General features: G+C 54.0%; 1 protein-coding gene across 1 annotated transcript in view; it reads right to left on the reverse strand.

The window, feature by feature from the left end:
- Window positions 1-17,221, reverse strand: part of Hmcn2 (hemicentin 2) — a 132,750-nt gene that overhangs the window by 54,147 nt on the left and 61,382 nt on the right. The window contains 16 exon segments of the mRNA XM_052724421.1: window positions 1,626-1,776; window positions 2,449-2,591; window positions 3,109-3,222; window positions 3,348-3,518; window positions 4,119-4,310; window positions 5,201-5,287; window positions 6,266-6,379; window positions 7,017-7,184; window positions 8,591-8,872; window positions 10,094-10,255; window positions 11,416-11,535; window positions 11,668-11,764; window positions 12,395-12,570; window positions 13,091-13,214; window positions 14,309-14,466; window positions 16,067-16,243. Coding sequence (XP_052580381.1) covers window positions 1,626-1,776; window positions 2,449-2,591; window positions 3,109-3,222; window positions 3,348-3,518; window positions 4,119-4,310; window positions 5,201-5,287; window positions 6,266-6,379; window positions 7,017-7,184; window positions 8,591-8,872; window positions 10,094-10,255; window positions 11,416-11,535; window positions 11,668-11,764; window positions 12,395-12,570; window positions 13,091-13,214; window positions 14,309-14,466; window positions 16,067-16,243 — 2,436 coding nt within the window.

Here is a 17,221-nt window from a genome sequence, read left to right on the forward strand (position 1 = left end):
ATGGAGGGGGACAAGCCATTAGGAATATAATAAAGGGTTAAAGCTGCTCACCGCTGTTGCCAACCAGCCTGGGAGGCACTGCCACCCCCTGCCACACGAGCTACACCCTGCAGGCAGGTCAGGGCATTTCTTCTCTTCACGCCCCCAGGGGCTGCCTATGAAGCCGCCATGTAAGCTTTAGGAAAAGCCCCATGCTCTGTGGAGGTCACATCTAGTTGGCCTCAGAGAATCCTGGTGGATGGGTGTGGTGGTCACACTTGTCATCCCAGCGCTTAGGAGGCTGAGGCAAGAGCGTCACAAACGTCAGCCCAGCCTGGGCTACAGTAAGACCGGTTCAGAAGAACAAAGTGAAATAAGATCAGATGACTTCGTGACACTTCTTGCAGGGCTCCAGGCAGCTGCCAAGTCTTAGCCCACACTTGCTTATGGGTATACAGAGGCACAGACCCGAAAGCTCCCCTCCCCCTGGGTCACCCACTTTAGTCACATCTCCAGTATCTTCTCTCTTTTTCTTTCTTTGAGACAGGGTCTCACTATGTAGCCCAGGCTAGCCTCAAACTCATGGAGATCCACCTGCCTCTGCCTTGAGATGCTGGGATTAAAGGCACGCGCCACCATGCCTGGCTTAGAACACCTGCATTTTGCAAAGGATGAAACCAAGGCCCAGAGCAGGGCCAGTGACATCTCCAGGTCACGCAATCCAGTAGTGAGTGACAGGCCAGGGTGAGGCAGCTGAGGGCCGGAGGAGGCGGAGGAGAAAGTGTGCTCTCTTATCAATCACTGCAGAGCACTGTGTGGTAAAACCCCGTGCTTCCTTTGTCTGACTTGGTCTCCAGCCTCCCTGCTTCCTTTCCTGACTCCCTTCTTGACTCCAGCCTCCCTCCAGCCTCCAGGTCTCCCTCCCAGCCTCCCTCCCCACCTCTCCCCAGCCTCCTTCCAGCCTCCAGGTCTCCCTCCCCACCTCTCCCCAGCCTCCCTCCAGCCTCCAGCCTCCCTCCCAGCCTCCAGGTCTCCCTCCCCACCTCTCCCCAGCCTCCCTCCAGCCTCCCTCCCAGCCTCCCTTCCAGCCTCCAGCCTCCCTCCAGCCTCCAGCCTCCCTCCCAGCCTCCAGGTCTCCCTCCCACCCTCTCCCCAGCCTCCCTCCCAGCGTCCAGGTCTCCCTCCCCACCTCTCCCCAGCCTCCCTCCAGCCTCCCTCCCAGCCTCCCTTCCAGCCTCCAGCCTCCCTCCCAGCCTCCAGCCTCCCTCCAGCCTCCAGCCTCCCTCCCAGCCTCCAGCCTCCCTCCCCACCTCTCCCCAGCCCCTTGGCCCCTTTCCAGCTCCCCTTTCTCCCTGCCTCCTTCCCTGCCTGCCTCCTGGCCACTTAATCCTGATTTGAGGCAGGAACCCCATCTTCCGAAACTCATTCCTTAACCGGGGAGACAGAACTGCTCTGCCTCTGAGGTGCTGAGACAGACAGTCAATGCGGAATGCCTATGTGGGCCTCCTTGCCCTAAGCTAGTGCAGGGCTCCTGATGCCCTGCCGCCAATATTGACGCCATGGGTCACAGCCTTCTACCGGGAACCAGCATCCTGTCTAGGGCCTGCTGGTTGCTGTCACCCAGCCCACCCTACAGTGACACGCACCTTGGATGAGAACATTGAAGTCTTGGTCATCCTCGCCAGCCACATTGGTGGCCACACACAGATATCGGCCAGAGTCAGAGACCTGTGTGGGTTGGATCTGGAGCAGCCGTCCCTCCCCCAGGACATGGAGCCGCTGACTGGGGGTCACAGGCTGGGGAAGGATAGAGAGAGACTGAGATAAAAATCGAGATCATTTGTTTATTTGTTTTGAGATAAGGTCTCATGTAGCCCAGGCTGGCCTCCAACTCTCTATGTAGCCAAGGATGACCTTGAACTCTTGATCCTTCTGCCTCAGCTTCCTAAGTGCTGAGATTACAAGCATGTGCCACTGCACACCCTAATCTCTCTCCTCCGTCCGTCTGTCCATCCATCCATTCATCCATCCATCCATCCATCCGTCCATCTATCGTTTTTTTCAAGACAGGATTTCTCTGTGTAGCCCTGGCTATCCTAGAACTCACTCTGTAGACCAGGCTGGCCTCCCAAGTGCTGGGACTAAAGGTGTGTGCCACCACTGCTTGGCAACCTACTCTATATTTTAATAAATAAAAGTCAGACCATAATAGAAAGTGATGGATGGGACCACTCAGTGACTTTGTCAAGCCAAACCTGTATGACCTCAAAAGTGGAAAAGAAGTGAAGGGGTGGACAGAGTCACTTAAGGTTGGAAAGTGTTTGTTTTGTTTTAAATTAAAAACTGAAGGGTGAGCAGGGCCAGCTCTGGGGCTAGGTGCCTTTAGGGCTCTTCTTTCTGCAAAGATCTGAACAGGGCTAGTGAGGGCCAAAGGTGAGCGTCTAAGGCTGTCTGGGGTCCTGCACTCACCCTTCCGTCCTTGTACCAGCTGATGGCAGGCGGGGGCACAGCCCAGCATTCACACTCCAGGGTCAGGGTGCTGTTGACTTTAGTCCTCACTTCCTTCACACTGACCTCCCCCAAAGGGTCGTCTTTGGAGATGGAAGGGGGAACTGAAAAACCACAGGACGTGTGAGGAGCGGACCTGGGGAGGGGCCCGAGACCCCGACCCACTGGCCCTAGGGGTGGTTCTCTAATGACAAGGCTGGTAGAATAGGATTCTTCTGGAAGGGAACCCATCTGTACCCACTTAGGGTTAGAGAGGGTGAAGGGACAGGGGTTATGAAGCAGAGGATCCCTGGGGTGGCCTCTAGAGGGCCTTCTTGGGGCCTAGGTGTCAAACTGAGGGACCCCAGGTTGTATCTCCACACCAGAAGGGGCAACAGGAAGCCAGAACTGGAGGTGTGTTGGGGTCAACATGACCAAAGTCTTAACACTATCCCTTCCTTTTACCATTACCAAGGCAAGAACGAGAAATGACAGACTCCCCGCCCCCTGCCCTGCCGCCGCCGCCCCCAGCTGCCTGTGACTCTCAGGAAAAAATAGACACAGGAAGGTGCCCTAGGTCTCAAGTGTGGCCAGGACTCCTCTGCCTGTCCAGCCGATGTCCCAGGGGTAGTAGGGGCTCACTGAGGACTTCCACATGGTAGTTCTTTGTGGCTTCCCCCAGCTCATTGGTGACCACACAGGTGTACTGGCCGGCATCTTCCTTCTGAGCGTTCAGAATCTGTAGTCCATGGGTACCTGCTTGGGGAGCCATGGCCAGAGTTACCCCCAAACAGGGCTTTACCATAGACATGAGCTCAGACTGACCCAGCCTGGGGACAGGCCACCATATGTCTTCCCAAAGCCCACCCCAGGGGCATCACCTGGGAGGAGCTGAATGTTCTTAGAGGCCTTGAAGGGTACCCCATCCTTTATCCAGGTGATATTGGGGGATGGAAAGGCCAGTGCCTCACAGATCAGGGAGATAGGATTGTTGATAGTCACAGTCACTTCCTCGTTGGCATTATCGGGCACTCCCAGGATGGTGGGAACCACTGTGAGGGGGCGGCAGGGAGGCCCTGGTTAACAAGTCTAGATCGGGCCCAAGGACCCTGAGGACCAGGACAGCTAGGCCCTCGGGCTTATCCTTGGCGTTGCAGTTGTGTGATGATGATGGGAAGTGGAAGCTCAGGGCAGCCAAGCCCTCCTCCCCACAGAGCTCCAGCTGCAGGGCAAATTGACATCCAGTCTCTCCAGTGCCTCTCAGTGTTGACTCAACGTTTGGCCTCACTATTGATTCAACCTAAACCTTCTTGGTTCTGCTGAGGAGGAGGGGACTTTTTGGCTAACTGCTTCCTGGATTCGAAGCTTCATTTTCCTGCTTCTGCAGGGGGCACTCTTACAGTCTGGGCATGAATTGTCACAGGAAGGGCTATGCTGAAAGCCTGGTCCCCAGCTAGGGTTGCTATGGAGATCAGACATCTGGCTGCTCTTCTGTTTATGTTTGCTGTCACCCTTGGAGTAGCAAAAGCAAAGACAGCCTTGCCTGTGAGAACCAGGTGGCCTGGCAGGGAAGGGGGTGGGGGGTGGGGTGGGGTGGGGTGGGGTGGGGTGGGATGGGGGTGGGGGGGTGAGGGGTGAGGCACAGCACTCACCCAGCACGTTGAGCTGTGTGTGTTTGGTCTTCTCCCCCGCCGCATTGGCAGCGATACAAGAGTAGTGGCCGGCACTGGACAGATTGGCCTGGGAGACCCACAGGAAGCTCCCATCTGGGGACATCTCATAGGGGTCTCCAACAACCAGGGACTGGCCATCTTTGAACCATGTGATCTTTGGTGGTGGGTGACCTATATGAAGAGGAGACAGATCCTTCAGCAAGCTCAAACCAGATGGGCTCAGGGGTTAGAGGTGGCTCTGGCCAGCACAGATGTGGAGTTTCCATCTCCATTCAGTATGCACAGCAGAACAGCCTGGCCCTTTCTTCTGGAATTCAGCTGCCTTACGGGAGACTAGGCAGAGATGGCTTGATACAGACAGGCAAGATACATTCATCCATCTACTCTTCCATCCATCTGTCTGTCTTCCTATCTTACTGCTCACTCACGTATGGATCCTTCTTGTCCATCTATCCATAATCCACCCATCTATCCATCCATCTTCCTACCCACTTAAGGCACACTTATTAATTCACCTATCCATCCATTCACCCATCTCCTCATTCATCCATTCTTTCATCCACTCATCCACTCATCCATCCATCCATCCCCTACCCACACACCAGCTACTCATCTACCACCCAGTCTTCTACTCACCCATCATCTTTATTTAAAAATCCATCTATCCATCCCCCCCCATTCATTCACCACCCTTCTCTTTATCTAGGCTCATATCCACCCACCCTCCAGCCCTCAAGCATCGGAGGGAGCCTAGTCTTCCAGGCAGAGGGGGAGCCATGGACTCAAGAGTCTGGGTCTGGGTCCTAGAGGAGCTCAGACACTACAGATCATTATGATCCTGTGTGGTTAACGCAGGGGCAGGAAGTCCTGGTGCAGTGGGACCTGGGAAGCAGCCAGACAAAGAGGCCCCATGGAAGGTTCTGGCAGGTGACTGCCCTCAGCCAGGAGCAGAGAAAACAGTAAGGCACACCAATGGGCCTAATGCAGAGAGCAGAAGTGTAGAGACCTTGGTGGGTAACCTCGGGGTCAGGGATTGGCTAAGCCAGGCTCACCACCCTCACCTGTGACATTGCACAGCAGCTGGGCAGTCTGTCCCTCGGGCACCTTGATCACCTCCTCCAAGTCTTCGTTTTCAATACTGGGAGGAACTAGCAGGAGGAATGTAGACAGTTTCCAACGGGCAGGAAAGCTAAGTGTCCTGTGCCTCAGTTTCCCCATTTCCCCCATGCCTGCTCCTACTCAGAAGTCAGTCTAATGAATTGCTACTGGGAAGACTCTGGACAGAGATGTCAGTGTGGTGTTGAGAATGTTTGCTCCCCCCACTTTGGGTTAATCCTTACTGTTTCTGGAAAACATCAGCGCAGCTTCAGTATCGAGGGTGTGTGTGTGTGTGTGTGTGTGTATGTGGTGTGTATGTGTGTGTGTGTACACGTGTATGGTATGTGTATGTATGGTGTGTGTTGCATATGTATGTGTGGTGTGTGTGTGATTTCTGGTGTGTGGTGTGTGTGTGTGGTATATGTGAATATTGTGTGAGTATGTGGTGCATTCACATGTACATGGGTGTATATGTGCACACGGAGGCCAAAGGTAAACCTCAAGCATCATTCCTCAGGGAGCATTCACCTTTTTTTTTTTTTTCTTTTTTTTTCAAGACAGGGTTTCTCTGTGTAGCTTTGCGCCTTTCCTGGAACTCACTTGGTAGACCAGGCTGGCCTCGAACTCACAGAGATCCACCTGCCTCTGCCTCCCGAGTGCTGGGATTAAAGGCGTGCGCCACCACCGCCCGGCGCATTCACCTTTAAAAAAACAAACCCCAAAAATTCCGGGTCTCTAGCCCAGGATTTGCTAAGCAGGCTGGGCTGGCCAGCCAGTGAACTCAAGAGATCCTCCTAGTTCCATGCCTAAGTGTTGGGATTCTGAGAGAGTGCCACCACACCCAGATTGTTTCTCTTTTACTTGGGATCTGGGGATCAAACTCAGGCCCTCACACTTCCACAGCAAGCTGATTGAGCATCTCCCCGCCCCGAGAGTGCAGGTTCTGACGAAGCAAAGAAAACAGGGCCCCGCCTCCTCCCGCAGGAAGAGGCTTCCTATGCTCCTAAGAACATAGAGCTGTGTCTTACCCAGGACCTCTACACTGAAGTTCCTCTGTGCCTCTCCAGCCTCATTGCTGGCCAGGCATGAGTAGAGCCCTCTGTCCTGCTCCCGGGCAGCAGTCATCTTCAGCATCCAGCCACCTGGGGAAGGAAGGGAAGGCATGGGCTCGGCAGCCTCTCAGCTCATGATGTCAAGCTCTGGTATACAACCATCTGCCTCCCAAGGTCCCATTCCTCTAGGAGGGAACCTGAGCCCTTGAGAGTAAACAAAGGATAGAGCACAATATCAGAATAAAATTGAGGACCTGTTATGGCAAGAAGGACCTGACATGCTGGCTCTTGGTGGCTCTGGACTAGGGCTAAGAGGCAACAGTGGGCTACATAGTCCTGGTTTATTTCAGGTGTTCGTTTTGTTCCAAGAGCCCCCCTCCTTCCCCCCCAAAAGACTGCTTCTCCCAGGGACCTTTGAAGCAGAGCTATTTCTTCACAGAGAAATCACAGATCTTGTAAGACCCACCTGGGGCAGATAACACACACATATCATCACCACTATTCCTACACTCGTGGCAGACATTACTAATTGATTGCCAGTCCCCTTTGTGCTTGGCCTAGTTCCAGTTTTTGTGTTCCTGTCTATACAATGCATCTGGCGACCTCTTCCAAGTGGGAAATGTGTTTGCAATCCCACAATTGATGGGTCACTGAGGCCTGGCAGCTCGGGGTCAGAGGTCATAGGAATCTAACAGACTGATCTGGAAACACACACTTGGTGCCTTACCTGCCAAGAGGTAGGTGTCCTCTCCAGGGCTGATGGGCTGTCCCTCCCGAAACCACTGGACTGTCGGGGGCGGGACCCCTGCAGCTTCACAGAGCAGTGTCAAGGAGCCATGCAAGGTAGCAGTGACATTAGTCAATGAGTCCAAGTCTCCAGTGAGTTGAGGAGGTACTAGACCAGAGAGAACTGCATTCAGAGGGTAGACAGAACTCCTGTCCATTCCACCCTATCTGCCCAAGGACTTGAAGCCCCACTCGTGAACTGAGAGGGATCAAGGACTGGGAGGGTCCCAACTGCTTCCATCAAAGGAGTGATATCCACATGGGGACTAATGTGGCCACAAGTGGGCTTTGGGATCAAGCAGGAACCTCAGGCCTCAGTTTCCCCACCCTTTCAGAAGAATATAAACAGTTTTCTTCTTCTTCTTCTTCTTCTTCTTCTTCTTCTTCTTCTTCTTCTTCTTCTTCTTCTTCTTCTTCTTCTTCTTCTTCTTCTCCTTCTCCTTCTCCTTCTCCTTCTCCTTCTCCTTCTCCTTCTCCTTCTCCTTCTCCTTCTCCTTCTCCTTCTCCTTCTCCTTCTCCTTCTTCTTCTTCTTCTTCTGACAGTGTCTTATGTATCCCAGGCTGGTCTCCCACTTGCTATGTAGTCAAGGATGATCTTGAATCCCTCACTTTCCTGCCTCTACCCCTCCAATGCTGGGATGACAGGGTGTACCACAATGCCTGGTTTATTTCATTCTGGTCATGGAACCCAGGACTTTGTTGGTAGAATGCTAAAATACTCTTCCAACTGAGCTATACCTGGCCAAATGCACAAAATTCCCTCTTCCAGCACCCATTATGGGGCAGGAGCTGAGCAGGGTGGAATGCCTACCAAGGTGAGTTCACACCCACCCTCCAATCTGTGCTCTGGATGAAGTGGCAATGCTGTCTTTCTGGAAAGATCTTTCACTTTCTACCCCTGGGGTGACGAGGCATGGGAAGCTTAGAACCCCAGAAGTGGGGCCTGATGAGAGGCACCTTCCCAACCCACCACGCTCACCCCTCCTCCCAGCCTTCTCTGGGACCACACCCTGCCTCCACCTGAAATAGATCTGGGTACACAGCAGGAGTGGTAATGGGCTCCAGGACCCCTCTCTTCCTATACACCCAGCAGCCATCCAACTCCCACTTAGTCTTTCAGCTGCAGCCCCAGGGCCACCTCCTCCCGGCAGGTATCTTGATTCTTCTATAATGTGTGTGGTCTCTCCAGCTTTCCTACCCCAGATCCTCCAAGAACATCCCACCAGCCACATAGAACATGGATTACCAGGAGCAGGATGAGAAAAGGCCAACATGTGAGGGAAGGGAGGAGAAAGGAGTCAGGAGGGAAGGGAGGACACGGGTGTTTTGAGAACAGCACTCAGGAGGACCCTATTGGCCACGGTCCCCAGTGGCAGCCCTCATCAGAGCCCAGACTGAAGAAGCCCCAATGTCTACAGCATGGCTCCAGGGCTGCTCCTGAGACTGCCTGACCTTACTCTCTCCAGCCCAGCCCAGCCAGCGGCTCCATCCTCCCCACAGGCCATCAGTCCTCACCCAGAACAGACAGTGTGAACCTCTTCTCAGCACGCCCAGCTGTGTTCTCAGCCACGCAGCTGTAGCCACCAGCATGGGAGGCCCGGGCCTGTTCCACGTGTAGGCTGTGGTTCTGATTCTGAAGCCACAGGCCAGGTTCCATCTGGACAGGTTGACCATTCCTCTCCCACGTCACCACTGGCAGGGGCTTCCCTGTGGCATTACAGTCTAGGGTGGTGTTTCCACCCTGGATCACGGAGGCTGCTGTGAGCGGTTCCTGAGGGCCAGTGATCTGAGGAGGAACTGTGGTGGGGAGGAAGGCTTTCAGTGGAGGTAGTTAGGGCCGCCTGATAGCAGGATGACTGGGGTTAGGGCCTCAGTGGATGCAGCCATTTAGGCCTATGTTCTTCCTTGCACTACAAGCTGTGTGTGACCTTGGCCTGTTCACATCACCTCTCTGAGCCTTTCCATCCCTGTGGCAGAGTGACAGCTGTATCCATCAGTGACCTCTCAGGCACACTGGGGATCGGGGTGGGCTGCTCCCCGGGGAATAGACTCAGCCATTCCTGGGCTGTGTGGTTTCAGTCTCACAGGCTGGAGTGTCTCTCATTACCCACGCTGGCTTTGAACTTGTATACCTTCTGCCTCAGCCTCTCAAATAGGGACTATGGTGGCCAGTGCCTTTCTGGGATTCATTTTCTACCCCTTCTGATGTGTCATGTAGCTTAGGCTGGCCTTGAACTCACTATGTGACTGAGGACATTGAACTGACCTTCCTGCATCCTTTCCCAAGTGTTAGGATTACATGCTAGATAAGCACTCTGTCAGCTCAGCAAAGTCCTCAGTCCCATCATCGTGGTTTTTACAAGGCCAGGATATTTCATTCCCTGCCCCACGTTCTCTCTCTCTCTCTCTCTCTCTCTCTCTCTCTCTCTCTCTCTCTCTCTCTGTGTGTGTGTGCGTGTGTGTGTGCTGTGCCTGTAGCATGTTCGCTTATGTATGTCCACATGTGTGTACATGTGGAAGTCTCAGATCTGCATACAGAATCATCCTCAGTTCTTCTTCCACTTTATTCATTGAAGCAGGGTCTCTCAATCAAACCCAGAGCTCACTGATATAGCTAGTTTTAACAGCCCACTCGCTCTGGGGACCCCCTCTCTGCCTTCCAAGGCAAGGACCCAGGTAGACTGCCACGCCCACCTGCTATGTTCGTGGGCTCTGGGATCCAAACTATGGTTCTCACACTTGCATAGCAAGCGCTTCAACCACCAAGCCTTCTCTCCAGCAGGATTCCTGTCATGAGCATGGGCTCTATAGGGGCTTTGTGCACACTCATGTTCAACCATGTCAGGGTACGCTTTCTCCTGCTAGACCGCGGAGGCACACAGGGGCCTGCTGTCCCATGTGCACAAGCTGGGAGCTGAGAACCTGGGCTGGAAGCCTTGCTGTTCCCACCCTTGCGTGGCCTAGACGTCAGTTCTTTCCCTTCAGCTGGGCATGCTTCCCAGCCCTGGCAGGGCTTACCCAGAACCTCCAGCTGCTGCTCCTGGCTGCTGGTCCCCGCTGTGTTGCTGCACTCACAGACGTATGTCCCCTCCTGGGCCGACTGGGCCTGTCCCAGGTACAGCAGCCTTCCTACTGCCAACACCTGCCCCAGGCCATCCCTCTCCCCAGGCAGGGGCTGACCTGGGACAGTGAGAAAAGGGTTCTGGTCCAGGGACCTGAGGTCCTTACATGAGGAAAAGTGGTCCTCCCAACCACTAGCTCCAGGCATAATGACACCTCCTCCAGGAAGCCTTCCCTGGATCCTGGCATCTCTCTGAGCCACTATACTCCCAACTTTGGACTTCTGAGCATGACCTGCCCTGTATCACTAGAGGTAAAACCAAACCCTTCACAATGACCCCAGTTCAGTCCCTACCACTCTGTGGGCCATTTCCCACTGTGTCCTTCTGGCTGACTCTGCCGCAGCCCTACTGAACCCTTCTGCTGTCCCAAAAGTATGCTTGGCATGTTCCTGCCCCAGGGCCTTTGCCCCTACCGTGACCTCTGCCTGGAATGCTTCTCCTTGCTCTGTCCTCAGGATCATCCCTCATCTTGGGTCAAACATTCCAGCCACATAACTTAAAATTCCAAATCCTGGCCACACATGCCTTTTCCCATTGTAACCCACTCCCTAAGGCCAGAGTGACTGCCTCACTCACTTTCTGTGAGTCACCTGACCACTCAGGTGAGGGTAGGCCTTGGTCCACTTTGCTGACTTCTCAGGTCCCCAAACCCCGTCCAACCTGCTCTCCATATGCAGGTTAAGGAAAACCCTCACAATATTTTGCTCTAGGCTCTGGACTTTGAATGCAGCAGTGGCCAAAACAGTGCCTCATGTGGTTCCCAGACCAACGGAACAGGACGGACAGATAGCCATGCAGGGAGCCCCTGACCAGCCAGGGCTTGGGGAGGGGTGGTTCTGGCAGAAGTGACAGGGATTTGGGGCCTGAAGATCAGTCTTCTGTCACAGTCTAGAAGGGGTCTGCAGATGGGGGCAAAACAGAGGGGCTGGGGGAAAGCACCTCTGGAGCCTGCTGGTCCCCATTTAAGGCTGGAAACCCGCACCCTCACTAAGGTGCTGGGTGAGGGGTGCTGGGTGAGGGGTGCTGGGTGAGGGGTGCTGGGTGAGGAATGCTAGGTGATGGGGTGCTGGGTGAGGGGGTACTGGGTAAGGGGTGCTGGGTGAGGGATGCTGGGTGAGGGGTACTGGGTGAGTGGGTACTGGGTGAGGGGTGCTGGGTGAGGGGTGTTGGGTGAGGGGTGCTGGGTGAAGGGGAGCTGAGAGAGGGCAGCCATCCTACCATCTTTCCTCCATGAGATCTTGGGGAAGGGAACGCCCTGGCAGTCACATGACAGTCTGGCGGTCTGCCCCTCGCTCACCGTCAGAGTGTAAGGCTCCTTTGAGGGGAACGCTGGAGGGACTGGTTCAGAGCAGACAGGAATTGAGGGGGGTTGGGATGGGAGGGAGGGTTGTATCCTGGGGCCCAGATAGGTGTCCCTTCTTCTTGGGGTCTGAAAGCCAGCCCTGGGGGAGGGGACCTGGAGACCCTCACCCCAGACATTCAAGTTGAAATGCTTCTCGGAGCGGCCTGCCTGGTTCAGGGCCTCACAGGTGTAGTGGCCCGCGTCCCACACCTTCACTCGGTCCACCTGGCCAGGAGAAAGACAGCTAGTCAGTGAGGCAAGCAGAGACAGTGTCGCCCCTAGGTGGACTGTGTCAGCCTCACCATGTCACGTGACCTCGTTCAGCTCTGATGTGCAGCAATGAGCTGCAATGTGAAGCTGTGACAGGAGCTTCCTGCCTGTGACACCAAGAGGTTTCTAGAACCCAGGGCCACTCCATGTCACCCTCTGGCTCCTCTACATCAGACCCACAGCCCAGATCTGCCAAGAATCTGGGCATATGGCAAGCCAGTCCTAATCCAGGCCTTCATCCATTCCCACCATGCTCAGAAAGTGCAACAGAATCCACCAGAAGAGAAGGTGGGGAGTGAAGGATGATGGGGAAGGGATCTATCATCTTGGGGTCAGATCCTGACCTGGAGGTAATGAGAATAAAGGGAGAGGAGAGGAGATCAAAGGGTGGTGCTTGGAGATGGGAATGGTCCTATCACCAGGTGGAGGGGGTGGGAGAAGCAGGGGCCGCAAGCGTAGGCTGGGGTCCTGAGGGAGACTCTGAGGGCTCTGTCTCCTGGTAGGTGATCACAGGGACCTGAGACACCCATAAGCCCTGCCCTGCGCAGCCAGCGTCTTCAGGCAGTCTGCTGCACAGCTGCACACCTCCAACAAGGCCTTGTCTGCAGAGAGGCGGATGCCAGGGTGAGGCTCCAGGGGTCGCCCATCCTTCCGCCATCTAAGCACAGGGGGCGGCATGGCATGGCTCTGGCACTCCAGTGCCACTGACTCATTGACCACAACAGACACGTTCAGCTCTTCTCCGAGGATGCTGGGGGGCACTGTGAGTGCAGACAGGGAAGGAACCCCGAGGTGAGTGATGGGACACCAGGAAAGGCTACAACTGAGGTAGCCTAGCCAATTCCCGCAGCTAGGGACAAACCCTAGTGGATGAGAGTCACATCCAGCCTAGTCCCGCCACCTCAGCCCTGCTTTGCAGGCTTGGTGGCAAGTGCCTTGGCCTGCTGAGCCCCAACCCCTCAGTGTGGGAGCCAGAGAGCCCTGGGCTTCCCTCCTGACTCTGCATATTGCCCCAACCCTGGAGCATCACGCTTCTTTCCCTTGCCCTAACCACAGAGCTCCTGGCCGTGCATGGCCACTTGCCTGCTACTTGCCCACCCTTGGGGATGCTCATGCCCCAGGACAGGTCTCTACTATCTAATGGTGACCACAAGGTCAGGTGCTAACCCCCCTTTCTTCCATCTGCTCCCTGCCTGGACCGAGCACATGGCTGGGGATCCCTCCCCCGCTCAAGCCCAGCTTCTTGGAATGGCCCACTCCCACCCCAGGCTAGAGACTCACTGTGAACTTGCAGGACGATGTCTCGACGATCTTCACCCACAGCACTCACTGCTACACAGGAGTAGCTACCCGCGTCAGAAGCATGGGCACTGGCCACGGTGAGGACTTGGCCTCCAGGGAAGACCTGTACCCCCAGAGGGAAGTCCACGTCAAATGCCCCTCCTACTTCAGGGACAGTGCCTGAGTCCTGGTACCACACCCACTTGAATCCTGTTCCAGACCCCTGGGTGTCCTCCAAGGCAGGGGTCCATAAGCTGAACCCCTTAACCTCAGGACCCCGCTGGCTGGTGGCAGCTATATCTGTCTCTAGAAGAGCCATTCTGCCCACCCTAGTGGCCGCTTGTCATGTGAAGCCAGGAGACCTCAAGAGGTATCAAGTTGAGGTGGACCTCGTGTATAAAAGACATAATCAGAATTGGTGTGAAGAGAAGAGTGTGGGATGTCTCGTGAGTGATTTTTTTAGGTCACATGTCAAAATGTACCTTTTTTGACACTGGATTTGATAGCATTAAAATTGGCTTGCCTTTGCCATGTACACCTTTAATACCAGCACTTGAGGAGCAGAGACAGGCAGATCGTTGCGAGTTCAAGGCCAGCCTGGTCTACATACTACGTAACGGGTGCCAGGACAGCAGGGTTACACAGTGAGACCCTATTTCACAAATGAAACAAAAATTGCTTGCTTTTTTCTTCCCCTGAGGGAAGGTCCCATGTGGTCCAGGCTGATCTTGAACTTTTCGTGTAGCGGAGAATAACCTTGATTCTCCTGCTTCTACCGCCGGAGTGCTGTGACTCCCGGTGTATGCCGGCATGCCTAGTCTATACTGGCTGTCTACAGAAGGGCTCTGTGGACAGCTACGTCCCCAGCCCTTTTCATTGCTTCTTTTTGAGGGAGGACTGAGAGAGATCAACATGTAGCCCACATTGGCCTGGAACTCACTATGCTGATTGGCCTGGCCTTGAAGTCATGGTGATCCTCCTGCCTCAGCCTCCTGAGTGCTGGGGTTTGGGCATGTACCATCATAGCTAGCTCTCTTTTTCCTCATTTCAGTGTGGCTACAGAACACTCTAGGCTACATATTCGGCTGGCATGTACCATCGCTCGGTGAGAAGGGACTCCGCCTCTCCCTCACCCTAGGCTCCCAGGGCCTGACCTCTGCTGCCAGTCCCTATGGAACGCAGCAGGAGGTTGCTCCGGGGCCACCCAGTATTACTGACCTTGAGGCCGGGGGTCCCCTCAGGGGACACAGGGTTTCCATCCTTCAGCCATATCAGCGTAGGGCTGGGGGTGCCAGTGGCGTTACAGGTTAGACGGAAGGGTGTGCCAAGCAGTACTGGGCCCGGCAGGCTGGGTGGCAGGGTGATTTGGGGTGGCACTGCAAAGGGAAGCAGGGGACAGAGTTGAGCCCCTCTGCAGGTGACACAGGTCACAAACAAAAGCATGAGTGCAGCATCCCAACCCAGGCAGCCATGTCATAGACACTGTGTCAACACACCAGAGGCTTCTACTAACGAGAAACTGAGGCTCAGTTTCTGAGCCTGCCCAAGGCTAATCAGCTAGAATGTGGCTGACACCATGCTCGAACTCAGGCCTTGGGTCAGCAGAAGTGACTTATCATGGGGATCGTATGGGAAGTGAGAGCTGAGGGTCCTCCTGACTCAGACCTCAGATGTGACACTGCCACCCTGGGAGAACCACAGCTAAAGATCCCACTGTATCCAGGGGGCTTTCAAGATCAAAGCTGGGTTTTTCCTCATGGCCTGTGAGACCCAAGTGGTCTAGCTCTAGTTGGCTACCAACATCACCCCGATTCCTCTCTGTTTGTATGCTCCAGGCATGCCCAGCATTGGTTAATGTTGGCCTCCATGCATGCCATGGCCATTACTATCTTCACCAGAGCAGCTACAACTTCCTGTTTGAGACTCTCATAAGATTGGACCTCCTGGGGTTCCCTTACTGCAGGAGAAGGTAGGGAAGGCTGCTCCCTCTCCTCCAGTCTCTGGGGGTGCTAGAGGATGCTAAAGGTGCTATAGGAGGTGGGAGACTGACAGAAGGGGGACTCTGCAGCCTTTGGGGTGCTGATATGGGACTTTTTGTTAATATATTTCTTTGGGAGTCATCCATACTCCTATGAGAAACCCTTCACCCATGATCCTGTAAGCAAAGCCCAACAAACTCATTGGTTACCCAAGCTGGACTTGGGTGGAATCATTCCTGCCGTTGGGGCTCTATATGGGATGTATTAATATTTGTTCACATGTCCCTAGGGAAATTCACTCAAAACCCAGCCTCCCTTCATGTTCTCATGTTTCCTACCTCTCTGTAGCTTAGATAGAGGAATAGATCAATGATGAGATGAATGGGCACAGGACTGGATGGATAGCTATTGTATCAATGATGGATTGGCAGATATACATAAATGGAAGACTGGATGGCTGGGTGAATGGATGGACCAAAGTTTGGAATACATGGATGGTTGGATCAATGAATGGACAATTAATTGTTTGTATGAATGAATGAGAAGCTGGATTGCTGGCTAGTGAATGGGTTGGTAGATGAATGAATAGATGGATGAGTGGATGGATAGATGGGTGAATGGTGGTTCAGTGGGTGGATGGTTGGAGGATAGATAAATAAAAGGATTAATTGGTGGGTAGACAGATGGGTAGGTAGATAGGTGGATGGATGGGTACATAGGTGGGTGGGTAGATAGTAAATAGATGAATATATGGAAAAGTAGATGGTAGATGGGTAGATACATGAGTGAGTGGATGGGAACAAAGGTAGGTAGATGGGTGAATGTAAGGATAGGTGTGTGAATGGTAGATGGGCAGATGCATGGATGTATAGATGTGGGATGGACAAATGAATGATGGGTAGACAAACTGAAAAACAAGTAGACAAGAGACAGAGGGCTAGACAAATGCAAAGAAAACGAGCATTTTGGAAAAGACCCTACAGTCCTGGCCACTCACCATTGACCCGTAGGCCATACTGAAGCCCTGCACTGCCCGCCACATTGGTCGCCACACAGCGGTAGCTCCCTGCATCAGAAAGCTGGGCTCGCTCAATACGAAGTATTCTCCCACCAGCTGATACTGTTACCCCTCTCTGGGTAGAGATAGGCTGGCGGCCCTTGAACCAGGAGACATCTGGGAGAGAAAAGACGTATGCAGTCATCCTATCAGCTGCTGACTGTTGGCTGTCGGGGCATTCAGAGAAACTTCCAGAGTGAGCACACACTTCTTCCAATGCTAGAAGACAATCAGCATTCTTAGGAAGGGGAGCGCAGACAGAAGAGAGCATCCACCTCAGGAGGCAAGGCCAGGAGCTAAGAGGAAGCCCGAGGATGGGGGCTAGTCAACCAAGGTAAAGAAGAACCCAAACCAGCCAAGCCCTCTCCTCTTCCCCATCGCTGCCACCCTTACCCAGGAGAGCACAGAGCAGTGGTTCTCAGCCTTCCTAATGCTTCGACCCTTTAGTACAGTTCCTCATGTTGTGGTGACCCTCAACCATAAAAATATTTTCATTGCTACTTCAAAACTGTAAATTTTGTTATTGTTATGAATCATAATGTAAATATCTGATTTGCAGGATACCTGATATGCGATCCTGTGAAAGGGTCATTTGACCCCCCAAAGAGGTCGTGGCTCACAGGTTGAGAACCACTGGTGTAGAAGGCAAGCACCCTGGACAGCCTCAAAGGAAAGGGCGGAGCACTATGCCTTCGACTTCCTTATCTCCAGCCAGGGCTCACCATAACTACCTAGGGACTCCACGGGAGGTAAGATTTCCTGTGCTCACCCACCCAATACAAGTGACTGTCCTTAGCCATGAGGGGACAGGAAATGGGCCTTCCTCCTGGAACATGGATAGGTCCCACCCTAGCCTGGATGCGGGCACTCATCTGATTCACCCAAGTGCCCAGTTCTTTTCCTTCATGCTGATCTGGGAGGACCGGCTGGAGGGGATCCTAGTCTTCACCCACAGCCTGGACCAGCCTGGGGATGCTAGAATCTCTGTACAGAACTCTTACAGGTTTGTTCCTGACCTTCATACAAAGCTCTGGGCACTTGCAGCCCCCTGCCACAGGGAATGAGGACTGGCTAGAGGGGACTTCTGGCCAAGGG

Source organism: Peromyscus californicus, unplaced genomic scaffold (assembly GCF_007827085.1).
Source record: "Peromyscus californicus insignis strain IS unplaced genomic scaffold, ASM782708v3 Scaffold_7__1_contigs__length_154581171, whole genome shotgun sequence".
Taxonomy (NCBI): Eukaryota; Metazoa; Chordata; class Mammalia; order Rodentia; family Cricetidae; genus Peromyscus; species Peromyscus californicus.